General features: G+C 39.1%; 1 protein-coding gene across 1 annotated transcript in view; it reads left to right on the forward strand.

Annotated features, from left to right (window-relative positions):
• LOC132382739 (meiosis inhibitor protein 1-like) overlaps window positions 1–18,293 on the forward strand; it is a 184,750-nt gene that overhangs the window by 140,891 nt on the left and 25,566 nt on the right. Inside the window, exons 21-23 of the mRNA XM_059953189.1 lie at window positions 4,154–4,331; window positions 9,060–9,207; window positions 10,892–11,155. Coding sequence (XP_059809172.1) covers window positions 4,154–4,331; window positions 9,060–9,207; window positions 10,892–11,155 — 590 coding nt within the window. The remainder of the gene's footprint in view (window positions 1–4,153; window positions 4,332–9,059; window positions 9,208–10,891; window positions 11,156–18,293) is intronic.

An 18,293-nucleotide genomic window follows, 5' to 3' on the forward strand; every position in this document is an offset into this window, starting at 1 on the left:
GACCTTGCAAGTATGAAGTTTGCCTGTTCTCTCAAGGACTGTGTTCAGTTTCAGCATGTGCTGGTATGTTGATTGGCAGTTGCTGGGTATGTGTTAGAGAATAAGTTGTGGAGCTATAGGGAGACAAGGAGAGGGAGAAAAGAATTTATTAGAAAAGCCTCACTGGGAGCGAGCATCTACCTGATGGGCTAAATAGTCTCCTTCTGTAAAAATAGCAGACATTCAAATTCAGACTAGTAGATGAAGAATCTGTTCAAGTTTTTAACACACAACGTGGATATTATATTGGAAATCTGAAGTGAAAACCCTGGAACTAGATGACTCTAATCTCCTAAACCTGGGCTTCAACACCTCCCTTTGCAACTGGCTCCTTGATTTCTTGTCCTACAGACCATAATCATAAGGAAAGGCAGCCACACCTTACCACAATTATCCTCAGCACTGATGCACCACAAGGCTCCATCCTTGACCCCCTACTTTACTCCCTAGATACTCATGACTGACTGTGTAGTGGATCTGCTATAACTCCATCTACAACGGTAGTGAGATATATCTCAACTGATAATGAGTCAGGGTACAGGAAGGACATAGAGAATCTGCTGGCGTGATGTCGTGACAACAGCCTATCCCTCAATGTCAGCAAAGCAAAAGAGCTAGTTATTGACTTCCGGAAGTGGGCAGGGCACTTGCTCCTGTTTACATCAATAGTCTGAGGTTGATAGGATTGAGGGATTCAAATACTTTGGAGTGAACATGGCCTATAGTCTGTCCTGGTCCAACTATGTTGATCCCACAGTCAAGAAAGCTCACCAGCACCTCTGTTTCCTAAGAAATTTAAAGGAATTTGGCATGACTCCTTTGACCCTTACCAATTTTTAATCAATGCACCATAGAAAGCTTTCTATCCAATGCATCATGGCTTGGAATGACAGCTGCTCATGACCGGACCTTGGGTAATGCTGCATGAAAGTGAGCTTTTTCTGTCAGGAGGTAACTATATTTCTGATTCATTAGTGATTTCAAGACAATGGTCATTTCCTTTGTTGTGGTATTAAATTGCCATAGAAAATATCTTGAAAATATCTGTAAATTGCTTTGATGCAGCTGAGCTGTGGGAGAATCAGTGTGGATTCTAGGAGGGATTCAGGGAGGAATTAGCAGGAATATAAGAGAGAGTAGATTGCAGGATGTGGAAGCAAAGGTACTGATGAAATTGTTCTGAGAAGCTTTCCTCTGTCTCTTGGTACACATGACAATAATAAACCAATAGATCACAGATCTATAGAACCAGCATGCATTTTGTAAGGTGATATGAAATATATAGCTCATGCATCACCCAAACCTAGTAGCATGTGAAGAGAAATTTCCAGATCTGCAAAAAAGATGCCAATATATATTCTTTGACGAAATACAGGAAGCCTATTAGAATACATGGATGGGTAAAATTTCATGTAAACAAGTTGTGAAGTAACACATTTCTTCATTTGTGTTTTTTTCCTGCAACTTTGTGTTGCTTGTGAGGTCAGCACTTACTGCTTATCTCTAATTGTCCTCAGGCAATGAGTTAGTGAGCAATATTTTTGAACCATTATATTTCTTATGTTGAAGTTCAATGTCCATTTAGGAATTAGACGGCAGAGGGGAAGAAGCTGTTTCTGAATTGTTGAGTGTGTTCCTTCAGGCTTCTGTACCTCTTTCCTGATGGTAACAATGAGAAGAGGGCATGTCCTGGGTGATGGGGGTCTGTAATAATGGGTGCCACCTTCCTGGAGGGATTGTCTAGATTTATAATTGCAATTCATTTTTAGATGATACACAATACTTTATGCTGCTGGTGGAAGTAAAGAAGGTTCAGGATGATGGGTGGGGTCTCAGTCAAGTGATCTGCTTGATGATGTTGAACTAATTCTGAGTTGTTGGAGTTCTACTTACCTGGTCAAGTAAAGAGTATTTTGTCATACACTTATATTGTGCCTTGTAGTTGGTATGACTTTTACAGTATACACAGCATCTGACCTGCTCTGGTATCTACAATATTTTGTGTCAGTCACATTTTAGTCTCTTGTAAGGATGTTTAAAGTGAAAGAATCAGTGATGTCAATTAATATCAAGGATAGGTGGCAATCAATTATCTCTGCTATCTGTTTCACTTCCATCTCTTACCTTATATCTTGACTATTTATTGAGCTTAATTAAAATGTCAAGACACTTAAACTTCATATGACATTGACATTGGGACTACGTCCTAGACATTGATCAATAACCTCACTCCTGGCAACCTCCTCTAAGCCACAGTAGTGTAGTGGTCAGCACAGGGTGTTCCAGAGTTCAGAGATCTGTTCTAGCACTGTTCAGTAAGGAGTCTCTGTATGTCCTCTCCATAGAATGTGTGGGTTTTCCTTGGGTGCTCTGGCTTCCTCCCACAGTCCAAAGACAAAGTAGGTTAATTGGTCATTGTAAATTGTCCCATGATTTGGTTAGGGTTAACGGAGGTTGTGCTACTTTTGTGCTATATTGCTAAATAAAATAAAATAAATAATTACAAATAATGGAACTTAATATCTGTGCTGTGGGGTTTCTTGGCTCTTAGAGTATGCAGGCCCTCTCCATGAAAACCTTTTCACAAACTGGATTTTTAATGCAACATCTGAGAACTGGGATGCCTTGTATCTGTACAGCTGATCTTGAGCAGCTGAGTCTTCAGTTTATAAAAAAGATTTATGAAATCAGACTCAGAGAGATGCAGTGTTTGCCCATTGTCAGCAGTGACAAAACAGTGTTAACAAAGGCGCAGTAATTATCAAGCAAAATATTTTACACTAACCCATTTTATTGTAATTGCATTCTTTTAATTTATCTCTCTTCCTCACTTCACCATAAGATTCTGCCACTTGTCTACACACTAGGCAACTAACTTACCTCAGTTTTGGGACATGGAAGGAAACCAGAGTTCCTTGAGAAAACCCACACGAGCACTTGGAGAACATGCAAACTCCACAAAATCAGCACTGGAAGTCAAATTTGAATCCAAACCATTGCAGCTATGAAGCAGCAGCTCAGCTAATTATTTTCTGTTATTTTTCAGGTGTATGAACAATTAGTATAGTTGCCATTGCATCCTAAAGATTTCAAAGATTATCTTAGAACTATTTTGTTTTGTTGGCCACTTACTGTTCTTCTGTTCTTTTCTGGTGTGCATTAAATCTCCTAATGTATTGAAATATTTTCTCGGTGAAAGTCTTTGGTATGAGTAATTTCCTACGACAAAGGAAGTCATTCAATACATTGACTTTTTTTTAACCAGCCTTCAGATCAATTCTATTAACCCTATTCCCCAATTTATTTCCCTGTAACCTATTCTTCCTCATGCCCCTATCAAATCCCCCATGATTTATTTGCCACTTACCTATATATGGAATATCTTACAGTAGCCATTAACTAATAGGATATCTTTAGGATGTGGGAGGAAACCAGAGCACCCAGGAGAAACCCAACTGTCACAGAGAAAAGGTGCAAACTTTACACAGACATTACCAGAGTTAAGGATTGAACTCGGGTTGCTGGAGCTGTGATACAGCAGCTCTACTTGCTCCCTCACTGTGTTGTAATTATATTTTAGTTCAGCTTTGTTAAATAGGTTATAATAGATGTTATGAACACTTGGTGTATATAAAGAAGTAAATACGGAAGTTGGGTAATGTATGCATTAATTTTTACTTAATTTGTCTCATTTACTTTCTTGTGCTGTACTTCTAATTTTCTCCATTTATCTCCTGAATTAATTTCCTCATGCTGAATTATGGCTCCATAAAAAACAACCCATGAATGCCTCAATCATATTCATACTTTGCCCTTTTATATAGTGACGTAAACGTCAATTATAGCAGGTATCACTGCCAAATTATTTACATTTCTTCTTCAGTTTCTACAGATGCATAGAAAAGGACCAATTCTGAGCTAGTAATTTTTATTCCTTTATTCAGGTACCTTAATGCAAATTTAGCTGCCAGATTACTGCACTTGCTTGCTGAGTTTGTTTAATCCACTGCATAAATTGTTCATGATTCAATGTTAGAAAGTTAAATGGAATTAAAATTAAAACTTCAAGGTATGCCATTGTAATTAACTATGTTCAACTTTCTTCTGATCATAGATTTGGATGACGTATCTGCACTTTTTGTGAAGTATATTCCACATCTGAACTACACATTTCTAGATACAATATCTGTGCTTTCAGAAAGTTTTGACACTATCGGAATAGATGAAGACCTCCAAAGCCGCCAATATTGTCTGTTGTTATTATTGTACTTGGCCCATATGTATGATAACAGGTAATAGCTTAATTAGAAAGATTAGTTAGTTTTTACTAAAGAATTCACAAACTTGCAGAGTACGAACCATAAATTGAAGTGTTTAATTCTAACTGTAGGAAAATTACAATAATACAGTATCTTCACAATTATAGTTCACTTGCTTTTGAAATAACTTTATCAATGTTAATACAGGGAATAAAAAGTATTCCATCTTTTTATTGGCTGTCATACCAATTAGAAGAGGAGTATGCCATTTGGCCTCTTGAATCTGCTCCACCATTCAATATGATCACAACTAATTGAATTGTAACTTCAACTCTGCATTCCTGCCTATCTCTGTTAACCTTTATCCCCTTTGCTTATCAAAAATCTATTTACATCTGTCTTAAAAGTATTTAAATATACTACTTCCAATGTCCTTTTGAGTATGTGGAAATATGAGATTATTATTAATGCAAAGACATGTTTGAAAGAATGGTGTTATTGGCAACATCATTCCGGGGTATAGAGTCTTCAGGCATAATAAGAGGAGCTTTGCAGTATTAATTAACATCCATTATTGCAACAATTAGAAATAAATAGGTCACAACTACTTTATTAGTGATATTCTCACGGAGAAGTAGTTTTACAGGCAAATCACAGGTGGAAGAATATTGAGTTTATAGCAGAGGATGTCAACATCTGAACATTTAACCGTGATCACCTCGGTATGAAAGGTTTAGAGTGGGCAGACTCTTTTAGTGTGTCAAGGAGAGCTTTCCATGCTAGTCTGTAGATCGTTGCATTAGAGAAAGGACAGTACTAGATCTAATCTTAAATAATGTACCTGAGCAAGTGGTTGGCATATTTTGAAAAAATCTGGCAATAGGTCTGCAAGATTCAAAGGATAAGGATGGACTAGAATTTGTCCTGATTTGAGGAAAGGCTGATTTTAATAGTGTAATACAGGGCTAACAAAAGTATGTACACAACGCTGGAAGAACTCAGCAGGTCAGGCAGCATCTGTGAGAAAAGAGTAGCCAACATTTCGGGCCGAGACCCTTCATCAGGACTCTTTGATCCACTAACAAAAGTACATTGGGAGCAGCCTCTCATGGTCCACTATGTTGTAGTAATTCAATAAGTCAGTGTTTAGGGCTAACAGTTATTTAAAGGTGAAAGGTAAGATCAAGATAAATAGATACTTTATTGATCCCAAAGGAAATTACAGTGTCACAGTAGCATTACAAGTGCACAGATATAAATATCAGAAGAGAAGTAGAAAGAATAAATAATAAGTTATTACAAAACAGTTCTAAAGGAGGGGATCATCACTTCCCCAGCTATAGATTGACTCATTATAGAGCGTAATGGCCAAGGACAAGAATGACCTCGTATAGTGCTCTTTGGAGCAGTGCAGTTGTCTTAGTCTATTACTAAAAGTACTCCTTTGTTCAGCCAAGGTGACATGCAGAGGGTGAGAAACATTGTCCAGAATTTTCCATAAGGTCCTTTGTTCTACCACAGCCTCCAGTGTATCCAGTTTGACCCCTATAACAGAACCAGTCTTTCTTATCAATTTATTGAGCCTGTTGGCATCACCTATGTTGTTGTCATTACCCCAGCACACCACCACATAGAAGGTTGTTACTGGCGACAACAGATCAGTAGAACATATGAAGGAGAAGCCTGTATACACCAAAGGACCGCAGTCTCCTTTGGAAGTAGAAGCAATTCTGGCCTTTTTTGTACACAGACTTGGTACTCCATTCAAGTTTGTCATCTAGGTGCACCCCCATGTACTTGTAGGTCCTCACTACATCCATCTCCTCACCATCAGTAGTAACAGGGAGCAATGTAGCCTTGGCCTTCCTAAAGTCCTTCAACATCTCCTTTGTCTTTGTCTTACTAATGTTGAGCTGCAAATGATTCAGCTTACACCATTTAGCAAAGTCCTCCACAAGGGCCTTGTATTCATCCTCCCATTCTCCCTCTATACACCCATCTATAGCTGAGTCATCAGAGAATTTCTGCAAATGACATGACTCAGTGTTGTATCTAAAGTCCGATGATAAACCTGATTCTGATATGGGTCTCTGTTGTGAACTGAGAGCGGGAAAGGGGCAAGGAGGGGGTCATCTTTTTTCAACTTGTAGGTAGTTAAAAAGAAATAGGGCAAATAGTGGGCATAAAATACCACTGGCAGATAAAATTAAGGAAAACCATATAGAATTTTAAGAAGTATTTTAACAGTAAAACAGAAACCAGGGAAAAGTAAGACTGCTAGGTACTGAAAGAACAATCTGTGCATAGAGTCAGAAAACCTAGGTGAGTTCTTATGTGAATGTTTTTTATTTGTAGGAGGATGTTGTACTTAGAGAATCCAGGGAGTAGGCAATGAGATTCTAGAACAAATTTCCATTAAAGTAAGAGAGAAAGCTTTCGATGTCATACTGGGCTTAAAAGTGGTTAAATCCCTGGGACCTGATGAAGTGTATTTTTTGACAGACAGACATTATTGATCCGGAGGGAAATTGGGTTTCGTTAGTCACACGAACCAAGAATAGTGTAGAAATATAGCAATATAAAACCATAAATAATTAAATAATAATAAGTAAATTATTCCAAGTGGAAATAAGTCAAGGACCAGCCTATTGGCTCGGGGTATCTGACAGTCCGAGGGAGGAGTTGTTAATCTCAGACTGTGAACCCTGACCATGGATGAGGTGTCAGATGACTGGAGGACAGAAAATGTAATACTCTTTATTCAAGAAGGAGAGCATAAGACATGGGAGCAGAATTAGGCCATTCAGCCCATTGAGTCTGCCTTGCTATTCTATCATGGTTGATTTATTATCCCTCTCAGCCCCAGTAGGGGTTGCAGCAGGAATAGGTCAGGAAATTACAGATGAGTGAATTTCTTTTCAGTGACCAGGAAGTTGTTGGAAAAACATTCTGAGAACAGGATTAATCTGCAAAGGTAGTCTTACTAACTTTGATTAGTTTCTGGAAAGCCGGAGAACATTCATAGACAGCATATTTTTAGTTAGGAGCGATTCTCTCTGATCAATTTGATTTAAGTTTGAAGAGGTAGGAGAGTATATTGACGAAGGCAATGCATTTAATATAGGGCATGTGGACTTTATTAAAGCCTTTGATGAGCTCCCATCTGGTAAACTGATCCAAAAGGTTAGAGCCCATGGAATTCAAGACAAGTTTACAAATGCAAAATGATCCTGAAGTCCCTTAACTTCAGCCTCAAGTTGATTCTTAAAATGTGTCAATTCTTGGAATTAAAGATATCAGTCCTATTTTTCAATAATGTAATGTTCTCACATATTTGACTTATTTAACTCTAAAATCTTCTCTTCAGCTTCAATGTTAACTTTTTCATTGAAGCCTACTTCACATGTTTATATTAATTTTGATTTTATTTTCATTTAAATAACTTGTTTTGTAATTTCTTCTGTCCCATCTAATTTTGCATTGAACCTAATGTTTAGTATTAATTAAAACATAATATTCTTTCCATTCAAAAATGTAGTGAGAGTGAAAGCAATAAACTCTGAGTCATTCAGTAAGATATCACTGCAGGAGAACTGTTAGAATATTATCAGAAAGATAATAAAACACTTTTTTAAAAAGTGCATCAATATATGTTATGCAAGGAGATCTTTGACAAGTTGTGACTAGTGGAATAAATGCCTATAAGTTCATCCCAGTTGGTGGCACTATAAAACAGTAGTACAGTATAGTGTTCTGCTCTGCTTCTGAAATGCAGATAATATGTTTGATCTTTGTGATGTAATCACTTCTCTGTTTTCGTTTACCAGTTTCCCTTCCCTGATCATCTACCCCTTGCCCAATAATCCACCATTATATTTAAAATTGTATTTAAAATGCTGGACTGCAAATCTAGATGAACAGTATTATTTCAAGAAAACCAATAATATAATATTCAATCTTTACTACAAACTGTTGCTGGATTCATCCCAGCAACTGTCTGAAATTGGATCAAATTGTACCCAACCATGGTTACATATTTGACCAGGGAAAACTGCAGATCCCTAAACTGCAGGTCTTTAGAAGTTTGCGAAAGACAAACTATACAGCTAAAGAACAAAAGACAAATAAACCTATGACTAATAACTACTTATTGTAAATAAGCTGTGCTATTGTGCTGTATTGTATTTCTATTCCGAAGTATTTAATGTATAGATTTACATTATAAATATTGATACAGCTGTTAAGGTGATGAACATTAATATAAAAAGATTATGCAAAGTACTGCATTGAATAGGAGGTGTGCAATTATAAATGAGACATATATACAAAAATAGATAATCAATATCCTTACCTATTGTATAATGGGAGTTGCTTAGGAGTAACTCAACTAAATTGCTTTCTGACATTTTCGTAGTCTATACATAGAGATTTATCTTTCCCCTATCTTATTTCTAAAGCTTTGTTCAGAGGCTTTGGAATTATAGGTATGGAGTATACTTCTTAGTGGTCTTAACTGCTAATACAAGAAACTTTTTATTTGCCTTTTAACATTTAGATTATAAAATTTGGCTATGTGAATGTTGGTATATAAATTTAATGGTTGGATAGTTTTTTTGTTTTTAACAAAAAAGTTACTAAGTTAGATGCTTTAATACTGGAATTGAATTATAATGATTATGACTTTCTGTTAGTTCTGTGTCAGGCTAAACACATTTGAAGATCATACATATGAAGTAGTTCACTTGTTTTTTGTTTCCTCAGGCTTTTTTCAGAAGGTCCTTTATTCAAAGCCATCAGTAGCTTTTTACGCACATCTTTCAATCAAGGACATTCACTTCCATCTTTTGTGCTTAGAGCTGCAGTCTATCTGTTGTCTATATGCCAAGAAAAGTGCAACAAGCTAGATTTGGTAAACATAGATGTATTTTTTGTATTGTGAGTAAAATTGATTCTTCTGGTGTTTTAGCATTAAGTTGCACATTTCCATGTAACAGAACCAAATTTTTTTTAAAAGCTAAATAGCAAAGTGATAAAATGTTAAGGGAGAAATTGCATCTTATGTAGTTGGGTTAAAGTCATGAATTTATTGAGTATGTCAGTTTTTATTTGTGGCAGTATGTTCTCTGACACATGCACAGAAAACACAATAAATGTAATTATAGTGTATAAATGTAAAAAGGACTCCACAGATGCATTGGAAAAGATATATTGAGTGAAAATAGTGATGGAACATAGAACTGCGTGGTACTAGAGTAGACTTTGATCCATAATATCTGTTCCAACCATGATGCCTAGTTAAACTAAATCTATCTACCAACATATGATCCATATCCCTCCATTCCTTGCATGTTTGTGTGCCTATATAAGTGCTCATTAACATCAACATTGTATATGCTTCTACCAGCCTCCCTGGCAGTGCACTACAAGCACTTACTACTCTGTGTGACAGAAAAAAAACATACCCTTTAAAATCCCCCCCAAAACACCTGCAACCTGTGCCCTCTAGTATTTCACAGTTCCACCCTGGGGCAAAGACACTGATGATCTATCTGATCTTTACTTTCATAATGTTATGAACTTTTATCAGGTCTTCACTCAACATTCAAAGCTTCAGAGAAAACAATACAAGTATGTCCAACCTCTTCTCAGAATTAATGTGATATTTAGAACCGTGATCAATAGATAGTCAAACCATGTGGAATTAAGGAGGCTCAAGTAAATAAAAGGCACTGTAGAAACAGGTATTTATAGCAAGGATTTCAAAATATTAAAATTAGGCAGAGCTGCTGAAATTTACAGGGATAGAAGATGAGGTTACAGCAGAGAATATCTTGAAATAGTCAAATGGTAGGATATGGTAAAGGTGGAGAAGAACATATTACTTAAGCGTTCTTTGTGGTGAATTTGGGTTTGGCCCTAGACAGCAATAGAACAGGGAAATGGAATCAGATTTTTTTCTTCTGGAGGCTGAAGAAAATGGCTTCACACTTTCTACAGTGACTCATTCACCTAAGTCAGCATTTATACTGTAGAGTAAGAAATCCTAGAATGTGTATGGGTTGGCTTTCGGGGCTAGTATATTGAGTAGCCAATTAAGGAACTGTGAATATTGGACAACAATAAATTGTTAATGATCTTAACATGTGAGATTCAAAGAGATCATAAGGTAATAGAATCCTTAATTAAGGTGGCAGATGAAATAGTTCAGTCTGAAACTAAGATTCTAAAGCTGCACAAAAGAAACTGTCAAAGTATGAATAGTGAATTGGCTGTGGGGAATTCATTAAAATGCTTAACAATGGATTAGCAGTAGCTAACATTTAAAGGACGCACAGGAAATGCTATATTTATACATAGCTGTCTAGCCTAATACAAAAAGACAACCATTAGCAAAAAAAAAGATAATGATAGTGTTACGGCTATACAATAAAGTAGGATGTCTGAGGATTAACTGCAATTTCTATTTAAGGAAAGAGGAACAAAGAAATTGATACAGGTTGTGAACTATTTATTTGTAGAAATTCTTTTCACTTGGAAAAAGCTAAGTTCTCACTATAATTATTAGAATTCAGATCTTTTCCCTCTCTTTTTAGATATCACTGAAATCCATTTGTAAATTCCTGGAGAGCACAGCCACAGTTTCTTCTGTGTATACCAACCACCCATTAGTTCTGAAGTTTTTTTTCCACTATCCAGAATTGACAGACAGATTTGGTCACTGGATCTTGAAGTGTTGGTTTACACATTTTGATATCAACTCTGACAAGTATGAAAACCTAGTTCCTGGCTTCCAGAGTGATGCAAATTGCTTGATGACTGTTATCCAAGGAAATCCTAATGTCCTCCTAATTCTTCTGGTAAATAACAATATTACTTTCTAGAAGAAAACAGTAAAACTGTAGAGGGAGATGATAGGCAGGTAAGGAAAAGAGATGGGATAAGGGAGAGCAGAATGGGTGTTGGGAAAAGGGAGCAGAGGAGGGAGGAGAAATTACTGGAAATTAGAGAAATTGATGTTTTTGCTCTCAGGTTGAAGGCTACCAAGCTGGAATATAAGATGTTGCTCCTCCATTGGCAATAGAAGAGGCCATGGACTGACATGTCGGAATGGGAAATAGAATTAAAATGGATGGCCACCTGTTGCAGGTGGAGCAAAGGCGCTCAACAAAGCAGTTTCCTAATCTGTGTTGGATCTCACCAGTGTAGAGAAGGCTGCACTGGGAGCCCCAGATGCAGTTTATGATCCCAACACAAATGTGGTGAAGTCTTGCCTCAACTGGCAGTACTGTTTGGGACCCTGAATGCTGGTGAGGGAGGAGGTAAATGGTACATTTAACACTTGTCCCACTTGCAGCGATAAATGCCAGGAGGAGGGAGATCAGTAGGGAGGGGTGAATGGACAAGGGAGTCACAGAGAGAGTAATCCTTGTAGAATCCAAAGAAAGATGTGCTTAGTGGTTGGATCACATTGAATATGGCAGTGGTTATGGAGAATTATATGCTGGATGCTGGAGCTTGTGGGTAGTAGGGGATAACTACAGTTAACTTCATTCACCCCATCACTGAACTGTTCCCACAACCTGTGGACTCACTTTAAAGGGTTATTCATCTCATGTCCTTGATATTTATTGCCTATTTATTTATTATTATTATTTTGCTTTTTTTGTTTCTTTGTATTTATGGTGAAAATTCACAAGAAAATGAATCTCAGGGTTATATATGGTGACATAAGTACTTTGATACTAAATTTACTTCGAACTTTCACATACCACCCCCCAATCAACCATTTTCACTCTTCCTCTTGATTTAATCCAAGTACTAGCCACACATTTCATCAACCAGAATCCCTACCCCATCTTGTTCAATCTGCCTTCCTTCTCACATGTAATGGTTCCCATTTTCACCTTCCTCACTTATCAGATTCCTGCTCTGGTAGCATTTGTGTCTTTACTTATCACTTGAAATGTCAACAATTCGCTCCCCACCCCACAAATGCTGCCTGACCTGCTGAGTTTCTCCTGAAATTTGGTTTTTGCTCAGATTCTAGTAACTTGGGTCTCCCAGTAGTTGGGAAAAAACTTGAGAAGGTTATTCAGTAAGTATTTTGATATGTGAAGAAGTAAGGAGGTGAGGTGGGGTGAGTAGTACTTGTTTAACCACATGAGTACCTTCAGCAGTGGTAGAAGTACATTCATTCCCAGCAAAGAACACCTATAGGGCCATGATAGTGGTCCTTTAATGGCAAGGTTGATACAGAAACATACAGATGGGTACCATGTTGTCAAGCCAGCTCAACTAAGTGCATGAAATGACAAGAAGCACAAAAGACTGTAATCTCCGTATTCTCACAAGATGTTCTATCGTAGCCAGGAGATAATGACTTTCACTCTGGAGGCTTTGTGAATTTCCTTATGAGGACTTAATTTTTTTACGACTTAGAAGAAGGCAGCACATAGATACTGGCTGTCAGAGCAATCCCATTCGCCTGTTTCCCATAGCCTATTCTCACACATGCACATTAATATCCTTATGATTCTCCCATCAGGTATTTACATTAAAGGTTAAAGTGTATCAACCAATTAATTTAACAGCCAGTATGTCTATAGGGAGAGGGATGAAACCGGGCAAGGCAAGAAAATGTGCAAATTCTGCGTACAGAGCACCGGAGCTCAGAATCAAATCTGTGTTGCTAAAGTTCTGCAACAGGTTCACTATCTGAATATAATTGGGCTTGATGATGCCCCTATTATTTAATGTTACTGCTAAGGCAGAGACTACTTTTCTGCCTCTATGCAGTCTCAAGCTAATCTGGCTAGAGGTTAATCTCTGCAATGTGGGGTTTCTAAAGGAATCGTGATTTGCCACCATGGAGCATTAATAATCTACATAAGGAAATTGCTGTTACTGGTGGATGCAGAGATCCTATTTGTTAGTTCTCCAGGAGCAGAGAGAATTACATTTCAACAGCTGATTCTTCTGTATGAGCAGAGTGATGCAGCATGTCAGAAAACTGATTTTCTGCAAGAACAAGGAGTGCCATGCATGGCCAAGTCAATCTCCTCCAGTAGCAGAGATAGAGCATGCAATAAATTGTCTGTTCTGCAGGAGCAAAGGCATGCAATGTCTCTTTCACTCATATTTTTTCTTAATGAGAAGGATCTGCTTGGATAAGCCAAATTCTGACTCCAAGGTGAAGAGTGAAGAAATCTATAAGCCAGGGTAGGGTCTGTCAGTTAATTCAGCTGATGACATGAATCTTGAAATAATGGTTGTTGGTAAGCTTCACTTACTTACTGCCTGTTATATTGCTGGCATTTAGGGCAGCAGCGAAGGTCCTCCATCTCTGTCTGTCCATGCTGTTGCACTCAGATAAAGAAGAATTCTTCAATGCTGTTTCTGTAACATTTATTTTGACCAGTCAGGGTTGTTAGCCCTGGAGGACAGTGGACCACTCATAGTCTGGCCTTTACTCTTTGACCTGTTTGACATAGGTGATTCTACTGAGAGCTAAAGCACAAAGCCCTGACTCTAGCCAACAAAGCTCCTGGGCCATTGAGGCACCAAGCCTCCAAACCCTGTGACAAGGTTGTGGACCTCTTAGAGGTGGCATGCTTCAGGTTAGTGTTCAATACTATAATTCCTCAGAAGCTTCAAGACTTTGGTATCCCCTTTTGTTCATGTGGGCAGCAGTTACTTCCTATCATAGTTTGTCAACAGCTTAATGAATTGTGCCCCATTGAAAGGAAGTTTAGAATTAATATGATCTTGGCCTCCACTGGGAGGACAGTCAGGAATTATGTGATGGTCGATTATCTTTCCCTGGAATGCCACATTTCTCAGTAGAATTGGTCTTAGTGAATTGAAGACTACAAATAAATTGCTTAGTGGCAGGATCTAGCAAAATATTGTTTCTAATCCGAGGGTGCAGATCCTTGTGATATAGTCACGTCTTTGCCTTCTGCTCTGATGTCCTTGACTTATTTTGAGTGGCTAGCCATGGTTATGTTGATATCCTCAGTAATAGAGCGTGGTCAGTGGCAACATTCACAGCACAAATGTTGGAAAAATGACTCTCTTTCAATTGTAACACCATCTGTGGAACTTGGAAGGCTTTGAAGCAATTGTGTCCGCTTCTGAAGATGCCCTTTCAGGTCTCCTGATTATCAACAGAGGGGAAAAGAGAAAGATTTTTTAAAATGAGAAAATCGAGCACACTTTCCACTGAGGATGTAAAAAAAAAACTTGATAATAATGTGGAACATTGGATTTATGTTGGTATAGGCAGAAAACAGTTGCATGGCTAATTACTTCATTTGTTGCGTACCTCGTGCCAGGAATAGATCAGGTATACCAACTTAAATGACACATTAGGTGCTTAGTCCAATTTCCCAATTGACTATTTTATTTGGTTATGATCTTAAGCATGTTCCTCTTGGGATAAAGTCAAAATTGAGTTTCATCATACTAACCTACAAGCATTGTACAGTTCAATTTCTAGGCTCTAATCTTGAGTGGTACCATTTAAAAATACTATGTACGACAGAGCTTCTACACTGCACTCTGTCCTATTCCACCTGGCAAATGGTGCCTCATATACCAGGATGCCATTTATCGACTTCAGTTGGGTGTTTCATACAATCATCTCTTAGAAGCTGGTGGGTAAACTGTCTTCTTTGGGTCTCAATGTCTTCCTTGGTAACTGGATCCTGGACTTCTTGAGAGAAAGGCTACAGTCAGTCCATGTTGGCAGAAACATCTTTTGCTCAATCACACAGAACACAGATGCCCCCCACCCCCACCCTGGGCTGTGTTCACGCTGCTGACTGCACTACTAGATCCAGTTCAAAACAAATCATCAAGTTCACTGATGACATAACAATGGTTGGCCTCATCAACAATGACAATGAGATAGGGTACAGAGAGGTGGTAGAACAGCTGGTAGAATGGTGTTAACAAAACAAATTCAGTCTCAATATAGACAAGACCAAAGGGATGATTGTGGACTTTAGGAAGGTGCAGGCTGACCACTCCTCACTGCACGTACACTCCTCATCCATGGAAAGAGTTAGGAGCACCTGGGAATGGAGGCTGAAGATATTCTTTTCAAGTCTGAGTGAAGCCCATTGTCAATGACAATAGACAATAGGTGCAGGAGTAGGCCATTCGGCCCTTCTAGCCAGCACCACCATTCACTGTGATCATGGCTGATCATACACAATCAGTAGCCCATTCCTGCCCTCTCCCCATATCCCTTGACCCCGCTATCTATAAGAGCTCTATCTAATTCTCTCTTGAATGCATCCAGAGACTTGGCCTCCACTGCCTTCTGGGGCAGAGCATTCCACATATCCACCACTTTCTGGGTGAAAAAGTTTTTCCGCATCTCAGTTCTAAATGGCCTACCCCTTATTCTTAAACTGTGGCGTCTAGTTCTGGACTCACCCATCAACGGGAACATGCTTCCTGCCTCCAGCGTGTCCAATCCCTTAATAATCTTATATGTCTCAATCAGGTCCCCTCTCATCCTTCTATGCTAGTGGTATCAATGGCCAAGAAGAATGGGTCTGTCAAGGTCTGGTGATTCTAAGGTCACTGTCAACCTAGTACTGAAAGTAGATCAATACTCTGCCCAGAATAGAGGATATCTTTGCAAACCTTTCTGAATGGAAACATTTCAGCAAAGTGGACTTACCTGAGACCTACCCGCAGATGGAGATGGAGGAAGAATCCCAAGTGTTTCTCACCATTAACGCTCATAAAGGGTTTTATCGATATAATACTTATTTTTGGAGCATCAATTGCACTCTGGCATAAAGCTAAGGACCAGGTACTGCAAGATTTTCCAGGCACTCAGTGTAACCTGGATGACATCATTGTTGCAGGTAAGGATGACAAGGTTATCTCCAAAATCTCATGACAGTGTTAAAAAGATTAAATAGATACCTTAAATTGATTGCAAAGGAAAGTACAGTGTCACAGTTGCATTACAAGTGCACAAATATACAAATATTAGAAGAGAAGAAAGAATTTAAAAAGTTACCTCAAAAATAAGATTACAAAATTTACAAGTCAAAGATTACAAGATTTCCAAGTTCATGCTGTCAAGATGGTAGTGCAAGAATTACTGTATTATACAGTAATGATTGCACTCACACAGTCCAGATAAGAAGTGATGGTAGCATTGCACAGGGTGTCGGTGATAGCAGTGTGGTAAAGAGAGTTAAACGGAGCTTAAACAGAGGTTAAAAACACTTAACAGGAAGAGGTCATCACTTCCCCAGCTATAGCTTAACTCATTTTAGAGTCTAATGGCCAAGAGTTAGAATGACCTTATATAGTGCTCTGTAGCAGCACAGTTGTCTTAGTCTATCACTGAAAATACTCCTCTGTTCGACCAAGGTGGCATGCAGACAGTGAGAAACATTGTCCAGAATTGCTAGGATTTTCCACTCCTTTGCTCTACCACAGCCTTCAGTATGTCCAGCTCATATAACAGAGCCAGCCTTTCTAATCAATTTATTGAGCCTGGTGGTACCTCCCATGTTGATGCCATTGCTCCAGCACACCACTGCATAGAAGATTGTACTAGAGACAACAGACTGGTAGAACGTGTGAAGGAGAGGCTTGCATACTTCAAGGACCTCAATCTCCTCAGGAAGTAGAGGCAACTCTGGCCATTCTTATACAACATTTATGTTGGTGCTCCACTCGAAGTCATCCAGGTGCACCCCCAGGTACTTGTAGGCCCTTACCATGTCCACATCCTCACAATCAGTAGTACGAGGGAGTAGTGCAGGCTTGGTCTTCATAAAGTCCATCATCATCTCCTTTGACTTATTGGTTTGAGCTGCAGGGAATTCAGCTTGCACCATTTGACAAAGTCCTTCACCAGGGCCCTGTATTAATCCTCCTGTCCTCCCGTTATACACCCAGCTTTTGCTGAGTCATCAGAAAACTTCTGCAGATGACATGACTCAGTGTTGTATCTAAAGTCCGACAGGATAAACAGGAAGGGAGCCAATACAGTCTCCTGTGGGACCCTAGTGTTGCTTATTGCCATATCCGACACACAGCACTGAAGCCTACTCTGAAGCAAACTGTGGTCTACTAGTCAGATACCTGTAGTCCATTACCCAGGATACAATGGAAGTGCAATGTGCATTGTACAGAGGTTTTGCCCCAGGGATGAGGGTTGTATTGTATTGATGCCACTAGAAAAATTTTTAAAAATATGATCCTCACATTGCTGTCCTACTTATCCAAATGGGAGTAGGCTCTGTTCAGCAGGTAGATGAATGCATCATTGACTCCAATGTGTTCCTGGTTGGCAAACTGCAGGGGATCAAAGGCTGTTCTGACCAGGGGTTGGAGGTGAACCAGGACCAGACTCTAGGGTCTGTGTGAGGTCAGGGCCACTTGACGGTAGTCATTCAAGACTTCTGGTTGTCCCTCTTGAATACACATGATATTTTCCACACAGTCGAGACCCTTTCCAGGCTGTGACTCAGACTGAAAATGTGCTGGAGAACTCCACGCAGCTGCTCAACACATTCCTTCAGGACTTTGAGGTTCACACCATCCGGTCCCAAAGCTTTGCCATGTCTGAGTTTCCCCATAGCCCTTCTCATCTGCTCAGTAGTGAAGGTGAGTCTATGATGACTGGGGAGTTAGTGGAGGGTGGGGGCTGGGAGAGGTGAAGTTTAGGACAGTAGCAGTTGGTATGTGGAGGTGTAGATGGTAGGAGCAGGGGAAGGAGTAGCGTAGATAGTGGTAGCCTATGTTGTTCATCCACTTGGTGGACAGAAGGAGGAGAGGTGTTGGTGCTGAGGGAGCATTGGGTGCCTTGGCACCTGGGCTGGTGTGCTGAGAAAACTGTGAACAGGAGGGCGATTGTCAAACCTATTGAAAAATTGATTTAACTCATTAGCCCATTCACAGCTGCATTCCAAGCTCGGCTAATTGAGGCTAATAATGTTCCTCATGCCTCTCCACACC

Source organism: Hypanus sabinus, chromosome 29 (genome assembly GCF_030144855.1).
Source record: "Hypanus sabinus isolate sHypSab1 chromosome 29, sHypSab1.hap1, whole genome shotgun sequence".
NCBI classification, from domain to species: domain Eukaryota; kingdom Metazoa; phylum Chordata; class Chondrichthyes; order Myliobatiformes; family Dasyatidae; genus Hypanus; species Hypanus sabinus.